Consider the following 24,318-nt stretch of genomic DNA (forward strand, 5'->3'; position numbering starts at 1 on the left):
GGAAATAACTCAACTTATACATCCTCCCACCTCCTGGTAGCACACTTAAGAGTGCTCAGAGAACCCCAGCTGCATCGATGGGCAGTAACCGGTGAAAAGTTTAGAGATGACAGAGTTCACCATTGGCAGAACTCGTGGGTCTTTCTACATGGAGGAGAGCACACTTCCCTCAAGAAACAAAGGGTCACCCTGTCCCCCTTGGGTGCTTGGGGAGAGGTGCTGGTTACCTCTTACTATTGTTCCTCAGTTTGGCTGGTGTTTTGGGGAGCTGGATTGGCTCCTTTAGAGCTCCTTTAAGATGAATGATCCTTTCCTGAATCACTTCTCGAATGTTCTTGATCCATTCCTGCTTGGTTTCGATGTTGGAAGCCTAGAGTGTGCCACAGGAAGAAACATTGAGAACCCCTGCTCTGGTTGCCCATAAAACCATGTTCAACTCTCTCCTGACAGGTTAGACTGTTATTCTAAAGACACTAAATTTTTGGGGGGAGTTTATTTAGCCTTTTATCCTTTGAATCTTTAATTTCAGAGATGGCCAACTTCAAGACTCAATGTAGACTTTATGGGGGACTTATAAAAATATTTCACAATTCATTAAGCACTGACTAATCTGCTATTAGCACTGACTAATCCGCGATTGGCCCTGGAGCTGGGGCAGTGTCTACTGCACTCTGTTGGGTCCGGGTTACCACTTAAATTGTGGTTCCTAGGGGGCTCTGGAGGCACTCAGGATTGTGACATCTGAAAGCAGTGGCTATTGACCAACAGGGTAATGGGTATATGCCAAGATGTTTAACAGCTGTCACACCCACACAGCCTGCACAGGCTGACAGTCAGTACTGCAGTTCCAGGCTGCTAAATGGGCTTATCAGAAGCGGCGCTCTCATGCCAGTGATACCCCACTGTCTTCCTAGATCCTTTTTCAGGTAATTCTTCTTCATACCGGGTAGCACCTATCCTGCAAATTAAGGGCAGACACTTGTGAAGCTTTTGCCTGAGCCGGGCCATCTGTTCCTTGGTGATGAACACTTCCTTGACTAGCAAGTGACAAGTTGGAGCTCTATTTGCCGTGTCCCTTCCTAGTCAGGCTCGTGCCAGCATGAACGGGGGACTCAACACCAAGCTGAACCTGGAGAGCTGACCTGCCCTCTGGGCCTCCAGACTGCTGTGATTTAGTGCAGCTTCTGGAACACACACTTCCAGGGAATAAGGAACACAACTTACACACGGCTCTTTTTTATGGCACTAAACCGAGCTCCTTGTACATGGAGGACATTTAGAGCAAACTGCTGAGCAAACAAAGGACGACTCAAGGTGCCTTTGCTAAGAGGCTGGTTGCTCTTGCCACTGGAAAGGGACATATGGACAGAACCAAGTTGACCGGGCCTTGTTAGGGAGGTCAACGGGTCATTTTCTGCCCTCTATGAACTTGAGGAAAACATCTGCCTCTGAGATTCCATCATGGTAGAGTTTGCCTCTCACTACCTGCATGGCTCTGTCATTCCCAGGAGGGACCCTGTAGCTCAGTGGTCTCTAGGCCCGGTTTGTTGGCATTCCATGCCTGCTTCCTCTGCCCTAGCCCACTCCCCTGACCCTGGTTTTGTCCTGGAAGAAAGCAGTACTTACTTTGAGAACTGTCTTATTGTCTGAGGATGGGGTGCGCCCGGACCACAAGGCGAATTTGCAGGGGTCGCCTTCCACGTGCTCGGTCACACCCAGCTCTGAGGTCTGTAGACAGGAAATGCCTGTGAGAGGCGGGGAAGGGGAGGGCAGTGGGGGAAACTTAGGGCTGGGGTAGGAAGGGGAAGGCAACAAAGAGGAGGGGGCCGAGGGAGGGGCTTCTGTCAATCAAGCTTCACCAGACTAGATACTTTGCTCCTACACCCAGGATGAAAGGACCTGCAGGCTTTTGTCTGATTGGCAGGTACAGGGAGGGATGGTGAAGAGGGAGTCGCTGAAGGCAAACAGAAAGACCTGTGAACGCTAAGATACGAAAGTGGAGGATGTGGGTGGGAGTGGGAGGCATGAGCTTTGGTCCAGGAGAGCTTTGGAGTAGAGAAGTAGGGAAGAGGTGAAGTGTCTATGTCCATATCCCTTCCTGCCATGGGTTCTACGGAAGCGGGGAACCTCGTCTGCCCCCACCTGCCCCACCTACCAGTAGCTTGTTCTTGTAAACATATTTCGTGTGTCCTGAAGAGTCTTTGATCTCCTTGCTAAACACCAAGGAGATCTCAAAGAGGAACAGGTGCCGCTCCCGCCCCTTCCGGATCAGCGACTTTGGGTCCCACACTTGAAAGGCATCCTGGAGAATCAACTCCCCCTGTACATCCAAGTTCTCATCGAACCCTGAAAAACACCCATGTCCACTGTGGAGTTTCTCCAGCACTACACTCAGGGGAGGCTGTGTTGTATTCCCCTAGGAGAAAGGGTTTCCTAGATGGCTACAGGCTTCCATGGAGATCTACCACAGCATATCTGCCTGTAGGACTGTAGTTAGGCGTCTCCCATTGCCCATCCTCAGCACCATGGCTCCTATACACATATGCAATAGTAGGGCTTTCTGAAAGATCCCATGTGATTCTCCCTCCCATGGGAGAGGGGCTGAGGGCCCCCAAACAGGTAGTCCCCAGTCCCAGATCCTCTATTCCTCTACAGCTCCCACTGTTCCTAGCTCTGAGTGGGGCTTATGTTGAACACTGTCTGGTGGAGACTCTTATTTTATTTGCCATTGCCTCATTTCTTCTATCCCATCCTTAGGATTCTTTGATTGCTCTAAACAGTGTGGTGCACAAGCTTCCAACACTTTCTAGTTATACACCACTTCAAATCTTCCAGAAGTTTCCCAAATTTTAGTATGCATGAGAGTCACCTGGAGAGCATGTGAAAACATGGATTCTGAACACTCTCTCCATCCAAGGGATTTTTGTTTAGTGGGTGTTAGGAGAGTCCATAAATGTACACTTTCAGCCAGCTCTATCACACAGGTCCACAGTCCATACTGGAGTGGCTGGCTGGGGTCTATGGGTGAGGGAAGGTTTGGAAGAATGGGGCACTTATAAAGGAGGACACCTAGCACTAGGGAGCCAGGTGTACACAGGGGTGAGGAAACTGTGACATCAGGAGCACCTTTAGGTGATTAGTGCTTCGTCTAGAGAAGAGACATTGGCTCTATTGCCCCAAAACCTAGGGGTTCTTGTGCTAAGGGTAGTCCAGGAAGTAAGGCCACGCCCAGTCTCTTAGATGACAGTAGTGGCAGTGGTGGTTCTGTGGGAGGAAGCCAGAAGAGAAAGAGAAGCCCACATACTTACTTCCTTAGTATCTGCTTTGTCAGACTGGAATGTTAAGACTTTACGCAGCTATCAGATTTATTTTTCCCCAGGCTGGTTTCACTATGCGTCTGTTTTACTCCATCAAAACCATGTCACAGGAGCCTTACTTCATACCACACTTGTTCTGGGTCCCCAAAACACAGTTCTAGCTGACCAAAGTTCTGTCAGGGTTGCCTGGCTGGGATTTCTTTGCTAAGCTCCCAAGAAGGACAAAGGGCTAGTTGCACAAGAATGTGAGTATATGTTAAGTGGATGAATATAGTCAGATGGCCACTTGACCAGTCAATAAGAAAATGGTCACTATGGTAAATTTATGTCATGCATTCTTTTCTATTTTAAAGAAGCTGGGCATGATGGTGTACACCGACGGCTTTAGGTGTTCAGTTGACTGAGGCAGGATCACTGTTTCAAAGCCAGCCTGGACAGTTTAGTGAGACCATGTCTGAGAAAAAAAGTGGAGTATTTGTTCATCATGGACAAGGCTTGGGTTCAAGTTTAGTACTGAAGAAAGGTGTGTGTGTGTGTGTGTGTGTGTGTGTGTGTGTGTGTGTGTGTGTATGTAAGGCGATATCACACATCACACTAAAGCCACTGGCATATACTGTGGGCAACCAGTATTTCCAGTTATTCCGACCGTGAAGGCAATGCAAATACCATGCATATGAACAGGTCTGCAGGGCTCTGGCCTGGAGACAGGGAAGACCCCAGCTGCGCTGGATTATCTCCTGGCCAGCAAGGTGTCCACACACTGTCCATGGCACCTGGAGGCAGGGGTGAGCCATGCTGGTTTGCGGTGCTCCTCACACAGGTAGCCAAGGTCCCATTTCACAACTGCTTTTACAACTCTTTTCCAGGCTTGCCCCCTGCCTGATGTCATGCCACCTCCCTCCTATACGTAACACAAACTCCCTGGTCTTAGGGATGGAGGCGGCATCCCAGAAGGACGGGGGATCAGCTACCTTCCAGCATGCTGACATGCATGGCGTCATTGGCTTTCTTGGGGACACTGAGCATCACCTCCAGGCCATCCTTGAGTTCCCCTTTCCCTTCTTCACAGCAAGTTAAGAGTTCCTGGGGGGGGAAAAAGTCCAGACATAATTAGGATCTCTCCCCAGTTCCACAGCCCTCCCTTCTCTAAGCAATCAAGTAAATGATGCGCCAGCCTCACTCTGTAACACTCCCCTCAGAGAGAGCTATGAGGAAAGAGAAATGGAGATTACTGTCAAAAACTCAAGGACCAGGTGAGTTCTACCTAGTCCAAATGAAGTTAACCCAACCCACTTTCCAAAGGCTAGACATGTAAAACCAGAGCACCCCGTGACTGTGCTGTCTTCCTGGAGAGGGGGGCCGAGAGCAGAGGGCTGTGAAGACACAGAGGGCATCCATGCCCTCATGGTCTCTGCATGCCAGTGCTGACACGGTGGGTCTCTGAATGCTTATACCAGTGTCACTTTTATTTACAGCCAATTCTACCTGAGGACTGACTTCCATCCTGCTGGGAGCAGCTTGAGGCTAGAGACATTACGGGTTTATACCAGCTCAGACTTACAAAAGAGTTTTAGATCACAAGGACCAGGGATTCCTGACCTGGGCCAGTGACTGAAATTCTGGGCTGGGACTGTGATAACCGCACAGGAGACTGGGGTGAAGAAGGACATGGCTCCAAGGAGGTCTGAGATGCAACTCAGAATGCACACCTGGCACTCTGTCCACCACCCCAGACTCCCCATACCCTCTTCACATCCTCTCCATGTCCTCTGTCCCTCGCCCCCGGGACAGAGCCTGTTACTTCCTGTCCTGTCTCTCTGGCCTCTCTATTGAAGTCTCACCCGTGAAAATGCCAGTGAGAGAAACAGTATTTGGTTGGTAGAGGAAAAGATCATCTCAACCATCTTACTCTTTTGGAATGTCCCTCCCGCCCCCCAAATACTTTTAGCAGCTTTAGGAAGGAAAGATCATGAGATCACACCTTGTAAGTATGATTATGATGTGTCCTGGCAGATAAATTAAAGGCACTTGGGGCAGGAGCATACTTTTCTGTGGAATGCTCTGAAGCAGGCTATATCTGGCCTGCTAGGGCTTCCTGTAGTGAACAGATCTGGAGTCGGAGGCTTCAATGGCATAGCTCTCTGGAAAGTGACAGAGAGGCCAGCTAGTCAGCTCTCTGAGTGAAAAGTAAGCACACACCTGTAAGGTGAGGCTCACATCACTAGGAGATCGTGGATGCTGACCTGGGCCAGAGCATGTTCTGATGCTGCAGGAAAGGAACGTACCTTGCGGGTGGTTCTGGACTTTTCCCTGCTTCCCCACTGTCTCAGGATTATCCGTTCCATTAAACTCATTAGTAAAACTTTCTACTTGGGAAAATACCTGCTTAGCGAGAAGCTGAAACAAAAACCCAGTGCCTGGATTTTCCTTAGCTGTCTTGGAGACATTTCCATATGAACAAAGGAGTTTGGGTGTTCCAGGAGAGCACACACTGGGGGAAGCTGGAGCCCTTGGTCCTGACCAGTTGACATAATGTCATCATTGTTCTGAAAGGTACACTTCCACCATCCCAAAGTTCTCTGATGTCCTCACCCTTTCCTACCTGTGACCCTCCCAACCTTGTTCTCAGACATCAACAAAAGAATGCCTGAGGTAAAACACAGAAGAGAGAGGAGAAACAGGCTTCCGTTTGCAACAGAAAACACCAATTAGTTTAATCCCCATAAGCAATTTAGAAAGTCTACCAATCTACCAGCAGAGCCAATAAATTCTCCCTGGGCCCTTACAATAGTTCCTGATAAGGAGAGGGCTGCACATTTAATTTAGGCTCTGAAAAGGACAGCTACAGCAGATTTACAAGCAGACGAGCAAACACTCCAAATGACACCGTCACTTTTGTGCAATACCTAAGTGACAAGCCCCAGAGGAGACTGATAATGAAATATCAATTTATTTGGAATTAAAGTGACTTCAAAGAGAAAGTAAATGCCTTGTTATTTATAGTAAAGCTCAACAAACTATTTTTACTCCTCGCTCTCCACAACCAGCACATTTTTAAAAGAGGTCCTAATTACCCTTTTCACAGTCATTTTACAGCTCCCCTGCAATAAAATCGCTGCTACCTTATCTGTTAGCCTCCCAATTCCCTGCACAAACACTTTCGTCCCCCAAACACAAAATTCAGAGTGGAAGTCCGGAAGTCCAAGTTTCCAGCTACTGAAGGCTGATTCCAACCTCGATTGATTCTCTTCCTCGCCTCTGTCACATAAGTCATCTTAGGGACCTTCAGCATTACAGAGCTGAAATGGAGACAAGAATGGCTGTGTTTCTCTTAGAACAATATCCTAACTGATTCCAGACGGGCAATGCGGCTGGGAACATCAGCGTTTATTTTCTTTCAAAACTCACAACCCTACAATTCCTGCAAAGGCTTTGTAATACATCAAAGTAAATAAAAATTATTAATAATAATAATAATGATAATAATAATAATAATAATAATAATAATAATAAATCAAAAATAAATTTTAAGAATGAAATTAAAAATGATTTTGTTTTATGTGCATGGGTGTTTTGCCTCTGTGCATGTCTGGCAATCATTTGCATGCCTGGTGCTGGTGGAGGCTAGAAGAAGGCATCAGATCCTCTGGAACTACAGTTAACAGATAGTTCTGAGTTGCCATGTAGGTTGGACTCAGGTCCTCTGGAAGAACAGCCAGAGCTTTTAACTGCCGAGGCATCTCTCCAGGTCCACACAAGAATCAATTTTTAAAAAGGCTATCAGCACAAAAGATAACTTAGAAGGGTCAAGCATCAAGCAGAACAGGGAAAGAGAAGGCTGTTCATGAAGTTCTAGGCTCCAGTCCAGTCTGCAACCTGAGATCCAAAGGCCAAGAAGTCTATAGCTCCTGTGGCCTAAATATCAGAATCACACTGAGTTTTAAAGAAGAGACTTCTTGCCCCAAAACATTTTGGGAATTTCTGGTCTTTACATGAAAACTTTAAAAAGATAAAGAAGCAGAAGCAATTCTGCCCCAAGAGCCAACATGAGGTCTGCACTATGGAGCCCCATGTTAATGATTCCCAGGCTCAGTAAAAGCCCAGCACCTGATGTCTCTTGCAATTTTCTAAGTCATTCTGCCGGGCTGGATGGCCTGATGGTCTGTGCTCTCTTCTAAAGGATGAGGAAGGAGGGTGGAGGGTAGGCTGATCGCATGGCTCTGCCCTCACCCAGAAAACAGAACAAAGAACTGGCATGCTCCCCTGAGGCACCACCTCAAGCCTTCCATGCAGACCTATGAGCACTGTGCTGCTGTCCCAGAGACCTGGGTAGCAGGGCTGTGATGGAGAGCATATGATGAGAACCTGGGGTTTGGAAGTCAGACTGGCTTTCTGGTTTGGGGAAGCTAGATTATGTAAGACTCTGCAGGTGTCTCTAAACATCAATGGAACCGAATGCTTTCTCTGAAGTTACACTAATTTTACAGGTCCCCTAACTATCATCTTCTTCTTCTTCTTCTTCTTCTTCTTCTTCTTCTTCTTCTTCTTCTTCTTCTTCTTCTTCAATGATTTACTTATTTATTATGTATACAGTATTCTGCCTGCATGTGTCCCTGCAGTCCAGAAGAGGGCACCAGATCTCATTACAGTTGTTTGTGAGCCACCATGTGGTTTCTAGGGATTGAACTCAGGACCTCTGGAAGAGCAGTCAGTGCTCTTAACCACTGAGCCATCTCTCCAGCCCCTAACTATCTTTTCATCCTTTTCATTAGATGAACAACCAACAATATATTTAAAAGGTAGAAAACCTCCACTCTTACACTTCAAGAATTAATAGAAACATATAGATATCGAGTTGCCTAACTCAATTTTCCTGGCTTCCTATAGAAATGACATATTTTTAGAATATGGGCACATCCTTATATAAGAAAGATAAGCCCAACTTAGTGTTTTTACATAATCTGACTGCAGAACTTTAAAAAAACTAGACTTTGAAAGAAAATCCACTCTCTTGGCTGGCTTTGGAAGCACTCCTAACACATGGGTCTCTACAACTGAAGAAGTCACTGAGTTTACTACCTTCCTTTGGACTGCATTCCTTCAATAACCCTGTGATTTTCAGGCACAGTAGCTGGGAAGATATCAATGGGTGTGTAGACCACAGTGTCCCAAAGATTTCCCCCTTGGTTCCAGCAGGGAGGATGCCCACAGGAGGAAATCTACTCAGGAAGGAGCTGGCCAATACCTGAGGTGATAATCACCAAGAGCTTGCAACAGTAGCTGGAGGTGAAAAATAATTACACCTTATTCCTGCGCCCGTTTCCTTCATCTCTACCCCCAAACCGGCACGTGGAATTCTGTGGGATAGGACACACAGTTTTGAGCCAGCAATGGTGGTGTGGGCTCATCTCAGGCTCTCTGCTGTAGGCAGAAGAAAGGCTTCTGGTGAGGGTTTCCTACTAGGAGGGGTCATCTGGTCAGGAATGGGGGTTGGGTGGGGCGGGGAGGTACCTTTAGGAGCAGCTGGTACTTGGTGACCCTCTGGACAGGCTTAATTAGGTAGGAAGAGATGGAGTTGGCCAGGCCATGCCGCTGCTGGATCTCCTGCAGGGTGAGAAGAGGTGCAGTGAGCCAGAGAACAGGGTGTGCACACACACAATGGAGGAAGACAGGGTAAGGAGGAAGGAAAGACAGACAAAGGTAGACGTTATGAGAAAATGTTCTTTAGGAGAGCGCCAGCGTAGGAGTTGAAAGCATGGAGAAACACGAGAGACCAAGGTACAGAGACGGAGAGACATGAGAATCGGCAACAGTAGGAGAGACGCTTCTGGGAAAGAATCAGGTTCATGAACCAGAAGCGGAAACTGAACAGAACTGGGGAAAGATAAAGACAGAAAAGGAGCGAGTGGTCAGCAGCAGGCTGAAGGGGAGCAGAGGTGAGGCCGTGGGAGGAAAGGAACTAAGTCAAAAGATAGGAAGACAGGTAGTGCAGGGCCAGGGAGAGCCATGTGAAGGCAGGAGCAGTCTCTGAGTCCCGTCCACCAGCACCATCCTTAAAACTGCACAAGGCCATGCTCTTCCCAGCAGCCCTCCTCTGCCGGGGCAATACACCCCAGCGTAGATCATTACTTTGTGTCTTACACACTCCTCACTATAGTCAACACCTCTCATCCCCAGTTCTCCTGAGCTGGAAACCAGAGTCACTCTTAGCAATGTCCCCTCTGCATGGTGACAAATCCTTCCATTCCCACAGCTCACACCCAAGCCAACGCCATGGCCTCTAGCTGCTGTTGGTGCCTCTGTTCAACCATCCTCTACCCTATTTCAAAATGATCACCTTCCAGTCTCAAGCGTAGCAAGCAGAGAAGGGTATATTAGTCCTTGTACTAAAAAGGCTTATATCTAGCTGAGGATATGCAACACACAGAAACCAGAGAACTGCAAAGGACAGGTAGGCTCTGCCACAGCCAATGAAAACAGAGATCACCCGGAAGGGTGGTTAGCGGAGATAAAGCCCCATCTGGGCTAACACAGTCATCACCGTGTTAGAAAATAATGAAGGCCGTGCCTCAACACAGAGGAAGGAAGTAAAGGAAGGCAGGTTCTAAAGTTAGGAAAGGCACCAAGACAAGAACCGACAAGCAAAACTAGTTAGATAACTGCTGGAGCTGAGTTGTGTGTGTGTGGGGGGGAATAAAAAGGATTTGAAGGCAAGGTTTTCAATGCCAAAATACTGTAGCTCGTCAAGACCATAGATACACAGTGACCACTTCAGAGGGGCTAAATGTGACTAGTCACAGCAGAGGGGGACGGGATTGGGTAAACAGGCCAACTAGCAGGTTCTCACAAGAGTCCAGGCACATAAATAAAAAGTCACCATGTGATTGAGTAATTCCATCCCCAAGATGGAATGGAAACACATGTCTATGCATGGACAACCTAGATGTCCATCAGTTTATCAACTGAAAAACAAATACGGCACAGCCATATAATGGGCCCCTGGGTCATAAAAAGGAAGGAGGTACAGACAGAGGTGGCTGTTGAAAACATTACGCCAAGTCAAAGAGCCAGTGACCAAAGGTCACGTATTACATGATTCTGTTTATAGGAAATGTCCAGACAGGATAGATTTATAGATACAGAACCTGAGTTACTGATGACTAGTGATGGGAAGCCTGCTAACAGCTAATAAATGTGCATACTTGCTCTGTATGTGGGGGGTACATGTGTGTACACATGTTCACTTGTGTGTACCTGTGTATGTGGAGGTCAGAGGTCAATATTAGAATCATTGATGACTGTAACTGTAAGCTGCAACTGATAATTTTGTATTCAACATATGGTAACTGCTAGATTAATGAAATAAAAAAGATGTTTAAAAATTGGGGGGACTTCTAGCAGAAGTCATTGTTGATAGTCATGTTTCTCCTAGTAAGTGTAGATTTTAGGGTACCCCAAACTGACCTTGGAGCAAGACCACTGAACAGCACAGTTTGGACATTAGAAATGCAAACACATCTCCTACAGGTGATAAATTCCATATACATTTAACACATTTCGGAAATGCTGGGCTAATCTGTTTTCTTTACTGTAAGATACCAATGATGTAGGAAGTGGACATGGCACACAGAGCTTCCCAAGCTTCCCTGGAAGAGCAACCCTATTGGAGAGAGCAGCAGACTTGTCTAGAGATGGACACACCTGGCTCTACACTGCCCTCTAGAGTTTGAACCTGAGAATCTGCATGGTGTAGAAATGCTTCCTGGGTAATTCTAACAGACTACATCTGGGGCAGTTAGATTCCAGTGTGCTCCCAGTTGACAAGTCTTGCATCACCTCTTACCAGGAAGGGCTAAAGAGTGGAACAAATCTTGTGCTGGACACTTCAGTCCAGAAGTTTGTAGAAGATATCCACTAAGATCTCAGTGTCATGGCTGCAGGAAAGCGGAATACGAAACTACTTTTAAAATGGGAAGCTCATGATGAGGACAGCTTAAGTTAGTATGATCAACAACACTCCACCCCCTCCATCATAAACTGACTAGAAATAGGGACATAATGAAAGCAGGACTTTTGGAAATATAGCAGCAGGCAGAGAGACATGCACAAACAGGAATCAGGAATCCATTGCTAAGTTTCAAGGGTTTGCAAGTGGAGGGAGCGAACGTGTGCAGAAAGATACATCTGTCAGCAAATTGCCACACATTCTATGACACAGACATAAAGAGCAGGGTTTGTGTGGGATGCAGCATTTGACTTTGTGAAGAACAGGAAACATTCTGAAGCATGATATGTATGTATGTATACATGTGTCTGTGTGTAGAAGACACAATCTTAGGCAAAGGAAATGCTGGGCAAGGATAGACCTGAGGCATTCTGAGGGCACAGAAATTGTGTTATTAAAATGCTAAGTGGAAGAAGGACAATATCCATTTACAACTTCAAAGAGACCCCTCTGGATACTGCTGATAACTAATCAACCAGAGATACCTTATGGAAATGGACTGTCAATCAAAGAAAGCATTAATATAGAGGATTCAATACAATATCTGATAAATCCTAGTACCAGTTTAGAGAAGTACTTTCTTGGGTTTTATATTACCCCAGGAATTCCAATTTCAGACACCATGGCTGTTTCCAAATTAATTATCTATTTTAAAAAGCTATATATGTTTGCTTCTCTCACTCAAACTACCCCTTCCCCAAGCAACAAGGTGCCCACAGAATCAGTCTACTATGTTGGTGTCAGCCTAGAATGATGCTCACGAGGTTTATTTTGTAAACCAGAGTACAAAACTCCTGTTGTAACATTTCTGTATTCTCCCGGGGGGCTTATCCTGTTATCTTACATGCAATAGAAAATGCCCGGGAAGCCACGAAAGCAGCTGGGCAGCAAGATGGGCCGACAGCTGTCTCACATTGCTGAACAAGTTTCTGTCACTTCTGACAGGACCAGCAGAGGTCATCGGTGCTCCAGTCTGCTGCACTGGCTTTCACTTTTCATTTTAATTTTCTGTCTCACACATCCCTTGTGTCCTGCAATACCTTTTTGATCCTTCCACTTTTTAGCCAATAGGTCACTCTCTTTTAGGGGGACCAACACTAAGGGGATTTATTCCATTGACCTCTAAGGCTGTTTTCATTCAACAGCCGAGGTTCTGAGAGGGGGGGGATCCCAACCTTCCCTTCTCTTGATGACCACAACACTAGTTTTCAGCAGCTCTGGCAGTCACCCCAATGCTAGCCATACTCAGGCCAACTATGCATCTGAAGCAGAGGAGTCAGGGATTTTTCAAAGACAGCTGGTAAATTCCAGTGTGTATTCACATTGCAAACAAAGGCTTCAGTGAAGTGGTTCACAGATGGGGTGGGTGTCATAGACACTGGTGGACCCCTTACAAGCCAGGATGCTGGGCTGCATCCAGAGGAGGTTCTGTCAACACACCTGAAGTGGGGAATTTGCACTTGAGAAAGATCCTCAGGTGATGCTGATGTGCCTGGCCCAGTGACCATGCCTTTGGACCACTGATTGAGAAAGTAAAACACCTCAGCAGCATCAGCTATATCATCACAGGCCTTGCTAGGTTTGGTTTCGAAATAGAAAAAAATATTTGCTTTGTCAAAAATCACTTTTGAGATGAGATGGGGTAGAACAAAAGACAGATACTGTTTTGTTCTAGTTTTTCAAAATATTTTATCCATGAGATGAAGGTTTAGTGTGGCTGGTAAAGAAGAACAAGGAAGAAAGGGTAAACATTTATTGCAAAGCAGAAAAGTATCTCTTCCCTCCCTCCCTGCTCCTGGACCGTTGACCATGGAAAACCACAGCTTACATCAAAGAAGGTGCCTGCGTGCTCCAGGATCAGCTGGTTGGAATCAGGCTTGTTTTTACAGTAGGTGACATACATCTGAAACTTGTCTGCCTAAAAAGAACAAAGACAACACAAGATAAGCATCCATTGGGGCCTCTCTGTCTTAGTAAGGGTTTCTACTATGGTGATAAAACATCATGACCAAAAACAAGTTGTGGGAAAAAGGGTTTATTTCATCTTGTGGTGTGTAGTCTACCATCCGTGGAAGTCGGGGCAGGAACTCACGGCAGGAACTGAACCAGATGCCATAGAGGAAAGCTGTTTACTGGCTTGTTCCTCACGGCTTGCTCAGCCTGCTTTCTTATAGCACCTAGGACTACCAGCCCAGGGGTGGACCTGCCCACAGTGAGGTTAGCTCTCCCACATCAATTATCAACCAAGAAAATGCCCCCAGGCATGTCCCAGGCCAATCTCAAATGAGGTTCCCTCTTTCCAAAAGACCCTAGCTTGTGCTAAGCTGACATAAAGCTAGCTGATAAACTTCCTTTCTTCACAATGCCTGAAAGACCCAGCATGGGCTGGACAGTGTCTGAATTCCTTAAGAAAAGTGGCATGTGTTCTCTCAGCCCATGGAAGCTTTTTTCCTATTGGAATGCAGAAAAAAAGCCTGCTGAATGGAAGCTCAGTTTAACACCAGGCTATGTTGGAAAGAAAGCAAAATGATATAACATGTTCTGAAGTTGTGAAGAACTTACTTATCGATTATCCTCACTTCAAATCATCAATAATTATGCTCTTTCTCTTGAAAAAAGGACAAAGGCGATCAAGGCAAATTCAATACAGTGAAAAATGTGCAAAGCTCTCCGAGGGAAGTCCGCTTATATTCCAAATGCCTCCACTGGAGGGAGTTTGGGAGCCTGTTCACACCTCCAACTTCCCATGAGTAATGATGAGGGTGGAGGAAGAAGGGAGGGTCACCCCCTCTCCCACTTTCTGAACAATGATTCCCAAAGGGATTGTTACCTCAAGCCCCAGACTTATGCTTGGGTAAAAATTCACTTATTTCTCTCATGACCTCAGTCCCCCCCTCCCCCCCTGAAAGGTGAATCTTGGTGACTGTTTTTTCCCATTGGTGAGCCACTGTCCATTTCCATTTCTTTTGAACACCTGGGATAGCCTCTCCTGGAGGGCAATGCACATATGTACTCATGATACCAGACTTCACTGTCCTACGTATTACATACATGGCATCCCTTGATCCCCAGGCCACCCCTAAACCGTAAGCCTTAGAGCTATTCTTACAGATGAGCAGAATGCTGCATAGATTGCTTAAGTGACCTCAAATTCCCATAGTTACAAATGGCCAAGCCCAAAGCAACTGGGCTTTTTGTTTAACCACTGCCATTCAACATATTGTAAGTGGTTCTTTCTACTCTTCATTCCTGCTCTGTACTTATATACAGACTTTAAAATATAAGAAAATCTCCTTGAGATAATTCTTGGCAAAAGGTGAATTTCCCATTCACCAAAGGTTTTCTGAAACAATTTCAGGGGCTTTATACTACTTAAGAATTACTCATAATTACTGAGAGATGATAAGCCATACTTATTGTTGATTTCAAAAAGAACCCCCAAATTGCCCAAAGCAACACAAAATAATCCCTTTTCTTGATGTTCAACCTTGTTTTTTTTTTCTATATTGGCTGTGCAAGGGATCATAAATTATCTTTATCAGCATATTTATGAGATATGCATCAACTTACATACTGGCACAAAATAAGATGGCTGCTTAGACTTTGTGAAAAAAAATAAAGCATGCTTAAAGGCAAACACTAAGAGTTCATGCAAAAAAGATCTGTGTAGGGTCAGGCCCTGAGTTATAGGGTTGGCAGGGTTATTCGTTATGTGTCAGTGGCTGTTCTGTCTCTTATGTAAGATACACCCAGGTTCGAAAGATAAAACACATCCACAATCCTGTCTATTCCTAAGCATAAGTTCTCTGTAAACTGTGAAGGAATTCTGAAAAGCCATTTTGGGTACAGATTACCACTTGGTAATAACCACAGAGCAGAATTCCTGGAGGATGTGTAGTTGAATTTTGTGTTGTAAGTAGACTCCCAGATTTCTCTGAATTCATATCTACAAGTCCGAGCTCAGAATTGTGTGCTGTGGGGATGCTACAGAAGTCTACCTTTCCAGTTTAGAGAATTAGAATCTGGTACATCTTGCCCACTGACTTGGACCATGGTGACAACACTGAGACAGAGGACAACCATACACTCAACCTGCAAGTCAAAATTGGGATGGAGAGTACAGGAGTATGTTCTTCTCCAGTACGGAAAACAGTGCAACCAATAACTGGACAGAAGTTCTTCTAGATCTACATCCTGGAAAAGCAACTGGTGGACTGAGCCACTACAAGGGTAGTAGGCTACTCCTACTCTCCTGTTCTCTTATCTCATCATTCAGAAAGTTCTTAGAGAGTCTGAGGTGGATCTTAGACTTGACATCACACACTCTGCTCTCCAGACATGTACTACCTTTCATAGGTCTACTCATGATGCCTCCTGCAGCACCTGGTCCCAAGAGAGACTGGCACCAACAACAGTCCTCAGGCCAGGCATGGAGCAGGGCTCCAGGTGTACCTCGGAAAACACGAACAGTAGGGGAGGGATTGAGATTGGTTACCCAGGTGACAAAGCAGTGTCCCACATCCTCAGGCAGCTGCTCGTACTTCTCCAGCTCTTTGAGGAAGATGCTGTGAAGGGAGAGAAAGGCTGCGTCAGACACCTCGGTATAGAGGACCCCACTTAGACGATTGTACTGGGGTCAATACAACAACTATGGCTCAGCTACACATGATTCTGTGCTTTGTAAGCAAGGCGAGGAGCTGGCTTTTACATTGGAACTTGTTTGATTAACATTACGGTAATTGACTAATTAGTGCTACTTAAAACAGTTCCTCCTCAGAGGTTCATGAATTTGAGATGAAAATAGATAATGAAATACTGTAGCTGTATTAGACCTTCCATTTTATCAGCAATTCCAAATTTATTGTGTTAATCAATAATCTGAGCATACTGTAAACATTAAAAAAACCCAGAAATATTAAGAAAACCCAGAATGAACCCAAAGATGAGATGGAAATAAGTTTAATCCTTTATGGGCTTCTTTGTAACTTCCAGCTTTCTTCTTCCACTGAGAGCAAGGATTGTCATACAGCTATCATAAGGGGAGACTCTGCTGTCGGGGGAGGGGGATCGCAGTGTATGTTAAAGTGGAATCGCATTACTGGCTTATTGGACATGTAGGTGACTAAGTCATGGCTCTTTTCTATGCTAACACATTATAAAGAAGTGATTACTCCCACTCCAAGTTAATGTATGAAATAATAGTGTTAGATTTACAGGACATAAGTTCTAATGAGCCAGCATTACGAGAATGAAATTTTCTTTTAAAAATGTACTCAAGATCTTTCAAAGAAACAAAAAAAAATTATGAGGCCTTAAGGAAGCTTACTTCTAGGAGGGGGACATGATGTAGTCTTTACAAAGAGCAATTTGATACAATCAAATTTGATAGAATCATCAAAGTCAAAATGTTTTCTGGAGACTTGGAATTTCTCCACATAATTTATCTGTACATATAAGATGACACATATTCTACAGCATTAATAATGATGCCATTTATAATAGCAAGTACAGTCAGTAGAGAACAAAATACCTGAGCTATGGCATATCCACAGAATTGAATACTTTGTAGACATATCCCCACGCCCACTGCTACCATCACAAAAGACAACACTTATTCTATTTCTTCATATGGAAGATCTCCTTAACCATCAAAGTGGAAATAGTAAGGGGTGGAACAAATGTACAGGAGACCATGCTATTGCCTGATGTCTAATCAGGGACTATGTATTCTATTTCCAATCCAGGGAACTAATAAAACCATTGCCATAGAGAACCAGGTGAAGAAATAGGGTGAAAGCTAAGACTTCTCAATGTTAACTTTTCTGTTCAATTTTAATTTAAAAAAATTCATGAATGTGCACTTTAAAAACTAAATGAAAAGATCTTGCATTATCCCACTACTTACCTCTACCATCAGGGAAAAAAGTTCATTTTGATTTGACTTATTCTTTATGGTTACCATTATCTATATACTTTGGCAGTTTCTTATAATTGATTAAGTGGTTACAAATGTTATGCATGCTGTTTATGTTTTCAATGAGATAGGAAGACATTTTGGTAGTAAAAAATAAGTATGTATATAATTTAAACATACCTGGCAAGCAAGAATGTTAATAATGATTGGTAGGATCATGCATGACATTTTCATTTCTGTAATTTAAAAGTTTGTCTACAATACATGATAATTGCTAGATTAATAAAATAAAACAGGCATTTAAAAATTTGGGGAGCTACCAGAAGAACTTTTTTTCCTAGTAAGTCTGAATTTTAGAGTTTCTTAAACTGATTTGTGGAGCAAGAACATTTACAGGTGCAATTTGGGCTTTAGAAATGTAAACACACAGTTTCAAAATCAATACAGTGTCATGTCTGCTGCTGCCGTTAAAAGACTGTAGGTGAAACATTTCCTATGAGTTCTGAAATAGAGATAGGAAGAAGTGCTAAGTACTGCTAGAACTACGGATCAAAATTAGCTCAAAGCACTAAGGGAGAGAAACATTTCTGTTGCACCAAGGCAATCAGGCCCGTCTTCGTGTATATAAGTAAGGAGGTAGGTGTGTGTGTGTGTGTGTGTGTGTGTGTGTGTGTGTGTTTCATATGTGCATTTCTTTTATTCTCTTGAACTGAGTTCTAATATACATTTCTTGTGTGGTCCCTGTCCCAGGGAACACCAGATAATATAAGCACAATGTCTTCTGAAGGGGCATTTCACAAGGTGTTGGATAGTCTCTATAAGGTCATTCTACACACTGACATTTATATGAATCTCAGAGAAGACATGGGCAGGAACTCAGATCTGAGCCATGATGGGCTGCATAGTGCCCAGGGGAGGGGTTAGAACATCTGGGAAACTGGGTAAAGAAATTCTGAGCTGTTCTTAAACAAAGGATTTATTACTTGTTTTAAGAAAGGATGACCTGGGGGAAGAGAGAGCTTGGAACATGAGAGAGGGGAGAATCCGGAGCCAAGAGCCCAGGATACCACACTCAGAATGCAGGATGCCTCCAGGTCCTTGATTTCAGAATCTCATTTTTCATATGAATACTAATATTCTTGCTTCAAGTCCTCTGAACTCTGAGTCCTCTGTTGTACAGGCTGATCTTTACCAGTGGCCAAAGAAACAGCATCTACTTTGGACCCCAACACCGTGCCGTGTATAAGTTGTATTTTCTTTCTAGAAGCTGCAGAGCCACCCAGAGTGACACAGAGTTCTTTCCTTTCCTTGACGTATGACCAAGACCAACTGACCAGGTCACTTCAACATTAATTTTAAGTACACAGTGTTAACTACAGCTATTGAACTGACCCAAAATGAAGATAGTGCTATTCTTTTATTCAAAGTCCTAATAATTTAATGAAAGTAATACTTTTTGTGAAAAATAGCAGCAAAAAACAAAACAAACAAACAAACAAACCCACAGGAAGATGCTTCATTTGAAAACCTCAGGAAATGAAAATATTTGCTCAACTAAATGCATGGTATGATTCTATAAGATCTTTCTGTGGAATGAAGAAGTTATATATTTGAGAATCCTTATAAGAGATTGAAGTCTGAGGAAATGACTAAAACATGACACTTGTATACTTTTTGGGCAAGTACTAGTAAGTTTGTAAAAGAATGGATACCTGGATTAAGCGGTAAATTCTACGGCTGTCCCCAAGGGCTATGTGGCAGGAGAGTAATGATCGGATCTCTTTAGCAGTCTGTTTACTGATGCTCATTGCAGACCCATTCATCATTCTCTGACATCCAGCTATTTTCTGGGATTGGTATGCAAGGGATATCCCTCTCCAAATCATCTTTATGACTTGATGTGGGTCTGAACGATGGGCTTTCATTCCTTCCTCCCCACCCTCCCTTTCAAAGTCAGAGTCTCATGTGTTCCTGGATGGCCAAGGCTGGCCTTGAATGCCTGTCCCTTCTGCTGGGACGACAGGCATGTGCTGCCACACCTGCCTCCAGATGACAGCTTTAACAGCAGCTGCCATCAGCTTACCATTCTGATGCTCCCAAGAGTCACTATCTGTGTCTCCTACAACCAAGAGCACACTAAAGAATCAGAGCTCCCTGTGGTCCTAAGTACGAGAAGTTTCCTGAAGTCTCATTTTCTTCATTTAAAAATGTTAACTTCGTGGAGTTTGGAGAATTTTATAAGCTTAGGCAGATAAGGAACCTAACCCACTGTTTGGCACATAGTAGGTACTAAATAAGTAATAGCTGATCAGGGCCAGAGATACTTAACAGTCATACACCCATTATCTCTATAAACACACATAGCTCACTCTTCCCAGTATGTGGAAAGTTTCTGGTTGGGAGTATACCCCACTAAGTCCTTGCTGAAAATCTATAGCTGACCACCTTATCCTAAACCAATCCTGGGAAAATCTTCGCAGATTCCAAGGGGATCTAGTACCTAAGGAAATGCTGGGCTAATTTGCTTTCTTTCCTGTAGGATGGCAATGATGTGATGTAGGAAGTGGACATGGCACAGGGTAAGAGAGCAGCAGACTTGTCTAGAGGTGGGCACACCTGACTCTACACTGCCCTCTAGAGTTTGAACCTGAGAATCTGCATGGTGTAGAAATGCTTCCTGGGTAATTCTAACAGACTACATCTGGGGCAGTTAGATTCCAGTGTGCTCCCAGTTGACAAGTCTTGCATCACCTCTTACCAGGAAAGGCTAAGGAGTGGAACAAATCTTGTGCTGGACACTTCAGTCCAGAAGTTTGCAGAAGACAGCCGCTAAGATCTCAGTGTCATGGCTGCAGGAAAGCGGAATACGAAACTACTTTTAAAATGGGAAGCTCATGACGAGGACGGCTTAAGTTACTATGATCAACAACACTCCACCTCCTTCACTGAGATGTGTTTAAATTACAGCCTACTAGCTGACAACACTCCCACAGATGCGGAACACTCCCCGGGCTGCTCGGCGGCAACATCTTGGCCCTCACCTGTCAGAGATTGCGGGTTTCAACCCGTGAAGGGAATGAGCAGAGCAAATGGCATATGTTTCTGCGTGAATGCCCGGGGCTCCTTTAGAAAGGACTAAAACTTCTAAAGACATATCAAAACCTAAGCAATGCCATCACCTCTTAAACGATCATGATACAAAGTATTATGCAGACTTTGGAGGAATCCTGGGAAATGGCACCTCTAGCATTATTGATAGAACTCTCCCTGAGTTTTACCAGGGAGCACAGTGGGAAGAGGACCACCCTGAGTCTCTCGCTGATATTTTGGATTATAGTCTCACTGCTTCTGGGGAAGCCTCTCTGGTAGGGCTTGCAACCTTACTGGGTAGGCCCGATGTAGCACATCAGGGTTATACGTGCATCCCAAGGGGAAGTTGTTAGAGCCCTGGTGTACATGTGCACTTGCTGGAATACCAGGAATGGTGAAGGTTGTGCATAGGGTTAAGGAGTAACAATGAACAGCACACATAAAACTTGAAGGTAAGGGCAGGTGATGGTGGTGCACACCTTTAATCCCAGCACTCGAGAGGCAGAGCCAGGAGGCTCTCCATAAGTTCAAGGCCAGCCTGGTCTACAGAGAGAGTTCCAGGACAGCCAAGACTGTTACACAGAGAAACCCTGTCTCAAAAAACCAAAACAACAAGAACAAGATCAACAACAACAACAAAAACCAAAAAACAAACAAACAAACAAACAAAAAAACCCCGAAAACAATCCAAACCAACCAACCAACCAACCAACCAACCAACCAAAAAACCCTTGAAGTTGAGTCCAGGACTCTGCTTCCTGGTGGAGCCAGGCTAGATTTCTGTGTTCATACTGGTGGAGCTAAGGCTTAAAGATTCATTAGGTCCATGCAGATTCATAGCCTAGATTCCAGAGGCTCCAGGCTGCAGGGGCTAAGGGAGGGATTAGAATGACAGCCTGGGAGGATAGTCAGGAGTGGGCAAGTACGGGGACGAGGTGACTTATTCACCACAGTGTCAGCACCCCTGGTTATCTAGGCTGAGCCTGGGCTTCTTAGGCCTGCTCTTCATTTCACTCTGGAAACTTTAGTCTGGGTGAGGGGTGAGCGGGGAGGTGCGGCATCCAATCTCAAACAGCAAAAGCAAGCATTGCTGCTGAATGTGTTTTCCAATACTTCTTCACTGTGGCTCACTCATGTGATTTAGATGAATTAGTCATTTATTTGCCCACGTTACACCAAGTAACGTTAAAACAAGGTAAAAGTAAAAAAAAGTACAACGTTATTTAGCAAGACGCTGCTTAGCAACAAGGCAAGAGAGTGACAAAATAGCACAATTGAAATGAACATGACCGTGACACATCCAGTCGAGTGCATCTTTGTCTGGGCCCTTTAACTGTGCACAGTCGGCCTCAATGCTGGAAACTTCCAGAAAGCACAGGTAACAGTAGCAAGATCACAGCGGCCTTTCTCTAGGATCTGCTTAAGCTGGTAGTTATCCTTAGACTGAGGGTTTGGGACCCAGGAAAGCTCACAAGTCTTTCTCCTAATATCCAGATATTAATAAAATGATGCCTGCATTCTCGTCCGTGCCACCAGTGGCTCGGAGCAGGTCAGAAATGGAAGTGTCAGCTTCTGTAAAACCAGGCGACAGAACTAGATTATCATTAAAGTTTTTGAACTTTTCCGTTTGGCATCTCTGTGATTTCCGGTAAAAGGGATACAGCTAATACCACAGGCATTTAGGCTGTGTGCGCACTGAAAATGCACACTTTAGGCAAGGCTGCCCCCAGGCAAGAGCTGCACAACCTCTCCCTGTCCACTGGGGGGAGCCAATGCCTCACCAAAGGCTGTAGGTCAGCTCTCTCTGCTTCAAGAAGTAAGCCGACTTAAGTGTGGCAAAAAACAGGGAAGACACAGAAGCAAATTCAGACAAATGTGTGTGTGTGTGTGTGTGTGTGTGTGTGTGTGTGTGTGTGTGTGTGTGTGTGTGTGTGTGTGTGTATGATGTATTATCTTTTTTTGTTTAGCTTATGAAAAACACATTTTGAAAACCACAGCTTACGTATGCTCCTGAGGTAGAACTTCTCCCAGAAATCCAGTCTTCCCCATCTTTCCCTCCGCTCCCATTGTGCCCACTCCATGTCTCATAACCGATCTCCTCACCTACCACTCACAACACCCATCCCCACCATCCCTTCTGCTCCCTCTCCCCCTTTCCTCTCTCCTCACCCCAAGCCTTCCTTTCCTCCTTATTATCCTCCCACTCACTCTTCCTCCTCCTTTCTACTGTCTAGGTATTTTGGTTCGTTTTTTCATCTTACCACACCCCTTCCTTTCCTGTGTCCCCTCCCAGTCAGTTTTGACTCAGATTACCTCCACATGGCACCTCCTTTCCCCTTGTCTCAAAGACATGCCTGTGAGCACCTAACAGATGGATCAGCATCCGGCCCTGACCATCACAACCCAGGCCTGGCCTGAACCTCACTTACAAACTCTTTTCCCGTCCTGACTGTTAAGACTTTGTTACCCTGCCTTGGTGGGCACAAGTTCAAATCGTTCCTTTTCATCATCTCTACCTGTAAAAATCTCTTTCAGTTCTCAAATGGCCCTCCATTAAGCCTGTCTGGCGACTCCGTTGAACATCACTGTCTTCACTCATTTGAGCTGATTTTTTCCTTCCTCATCCCTTCTCAGAACTTCCTGCTTCTCACAACAGGTCAGAGTCTGGATTAGATATACCACTGGGTACAGTTTCATTTCCTAACGGGAAATGGTCCAATCGAAAGAAGAAACTCTTGGAAAATGTTCAAAATATGGTCCTGGTCACGTATGGCAGTCACACCTTTAACCCTCAGAGGGCAGGGGCAGGGGGCTTGCTGTGAGTTCAAGGCTGGCCTGGTTTTATAGTGACTTTTAGACCATCCCAGGGTACATATGAGATCTTGTCTTTTAAAAACAGAAGCCAGCACTTAGGAGCTCTTCTGGCATCATGGGCTCCTCCCTGCTGTGTACCCTGACTGTTCCTGGCTGACCCTGGACTGGCCAAATCATAGCCTTCAGATATGCCCACAGGGAAGGAGTGTGGTGCATGGGGGAAGGGAAGGGCCTACTGGCCTTGGTTGTTGGTCCCCAAATTTGCTCTTGACGAAAACAGATTTTTTTTCCAGGTTATTACTCTAGAGGTGTGGGACCCAGCTGACACAGTTGAAGAATAAATAGGTGGAGATGTTCCTTAAATCGTTAGCTGTGAATTAAACTGGCTGGATTTGATGGCCGCACTGGGAGGCAAGCATGACAATGTCTAAGGAGTGGGGGAGGAGAGAGAAGATAGAAGAGATCGTTTGTTAACTCCCTGAAATCTAGGTCTGATCTTGAGGGGAGTGAGTGCATGTGTATGTGAGTGTGAGTGTGAGTGTGAGTGTGTGAGTGTGTGTGTGTGTGTGTGTGTGTGTGAGAGAGAGAGAGAGAGAGAGAGAGAGAGAGAGAGACAGACAGACAGACAGACAGACAGACTGACTGACTGGCATTGCACTGTTTCCTCTCTAGTGTCAATCATTTTACTGTAATGGAAGGGAGCCAAACATAATAGTTCTGAGGACCCTCTGGGCCTTACAGCACAGACTGCATAAAAGTGTTTTTTTCAAACTCATATGAATATGACTATTTCCAAATCACTGAAAAGGAAGAAACAGAGCTAGAATTTAACTGAAAGAGAAGTATTTTAACAAAAAGCTGTCCTTATTAAAGCTGAATATCTAACAAGGAAAAGAGAAAACAATTAGTTTTTTTAATTGTGAATTTTAGATTAGGCCAAACTTTACTCTCTGGAGGATATATTTATAGAATATACTCTTTTGTCTATGCATTCCAGGAAGCTTAGCAAAGTGCAAGTGAAAACAGGCGTAAGTCCTGTGTAGATAGCACAGCCATTACCTTTTATTCAGCCATTTAAGAAGGGGTAAAGTGCAGTGTGGAGAGCAGAGGGCCAGGATCTTACCCCACTTCACCTTCTAATTGGGGTGGAACTACTGCTTTTAGGTACTAAGTCCTAC

At 44.8% G+C, this 24,318-nt stretch overlaps 1 protein-coding gene across 21 annotated transcripts in view; it reads right to left on the reverse strand.

Moving 5' to 3' along the window:
• The window catches only part of Kalrn (kalirin RhoGEF kinase), a 599,822-nt gene that overhangs the window by 195,316 nt on the left and 380,188 nt on the right, over positions 1-24,318 (reverse strand). For all 21 annotated transcript variants that reach the window (XM_036203323.1, XM_036203328.1, XM_036203326.1 and 18 more), the window contains exons 26-32: positions 15,818-15,887; positions 13,151-13,240; positions 8,829-8,921; positions 4,289-4,400; positions 2,156-2,346; positions 1,627-1,728; positions 228-370 (exon numbers count right to left, since the gene is read on the reverse strand). In XM_036203323.1, coding sequence (XP_036059216.1) covers positions 228-370; positions 1,627-1,728; positions 2,156-2,346; positions 4,289-4,400; positions 8,829-8,921; positions 13,151-13,240; positions 15,818-15,887 — 801 coding nt within the window. The remainder of the gene's footprint in view (positions 1-227; positions 371-1,626; positions 1,729-2,155; positions 2,347-4,288; positions 4,401-8,828; positions 8,922-13,150; positions 13,241-15,817; positions 15,888-24,318) is intronic.

The sequence above is a fragment of the Onychomys torridus genome, chromosome 12 (genome assembly GCF_903995425.1).
Source record: "Onychomys torridus chromosome 12, mOncTor1.1, whole genome shotgun sequence".
NCBI classification, from domain to species: Eukaryota; Metazoa; Chordata; class Mammalia; order Rodentia; family Cricetidae; genus Onychomys; species Onychomys torridus.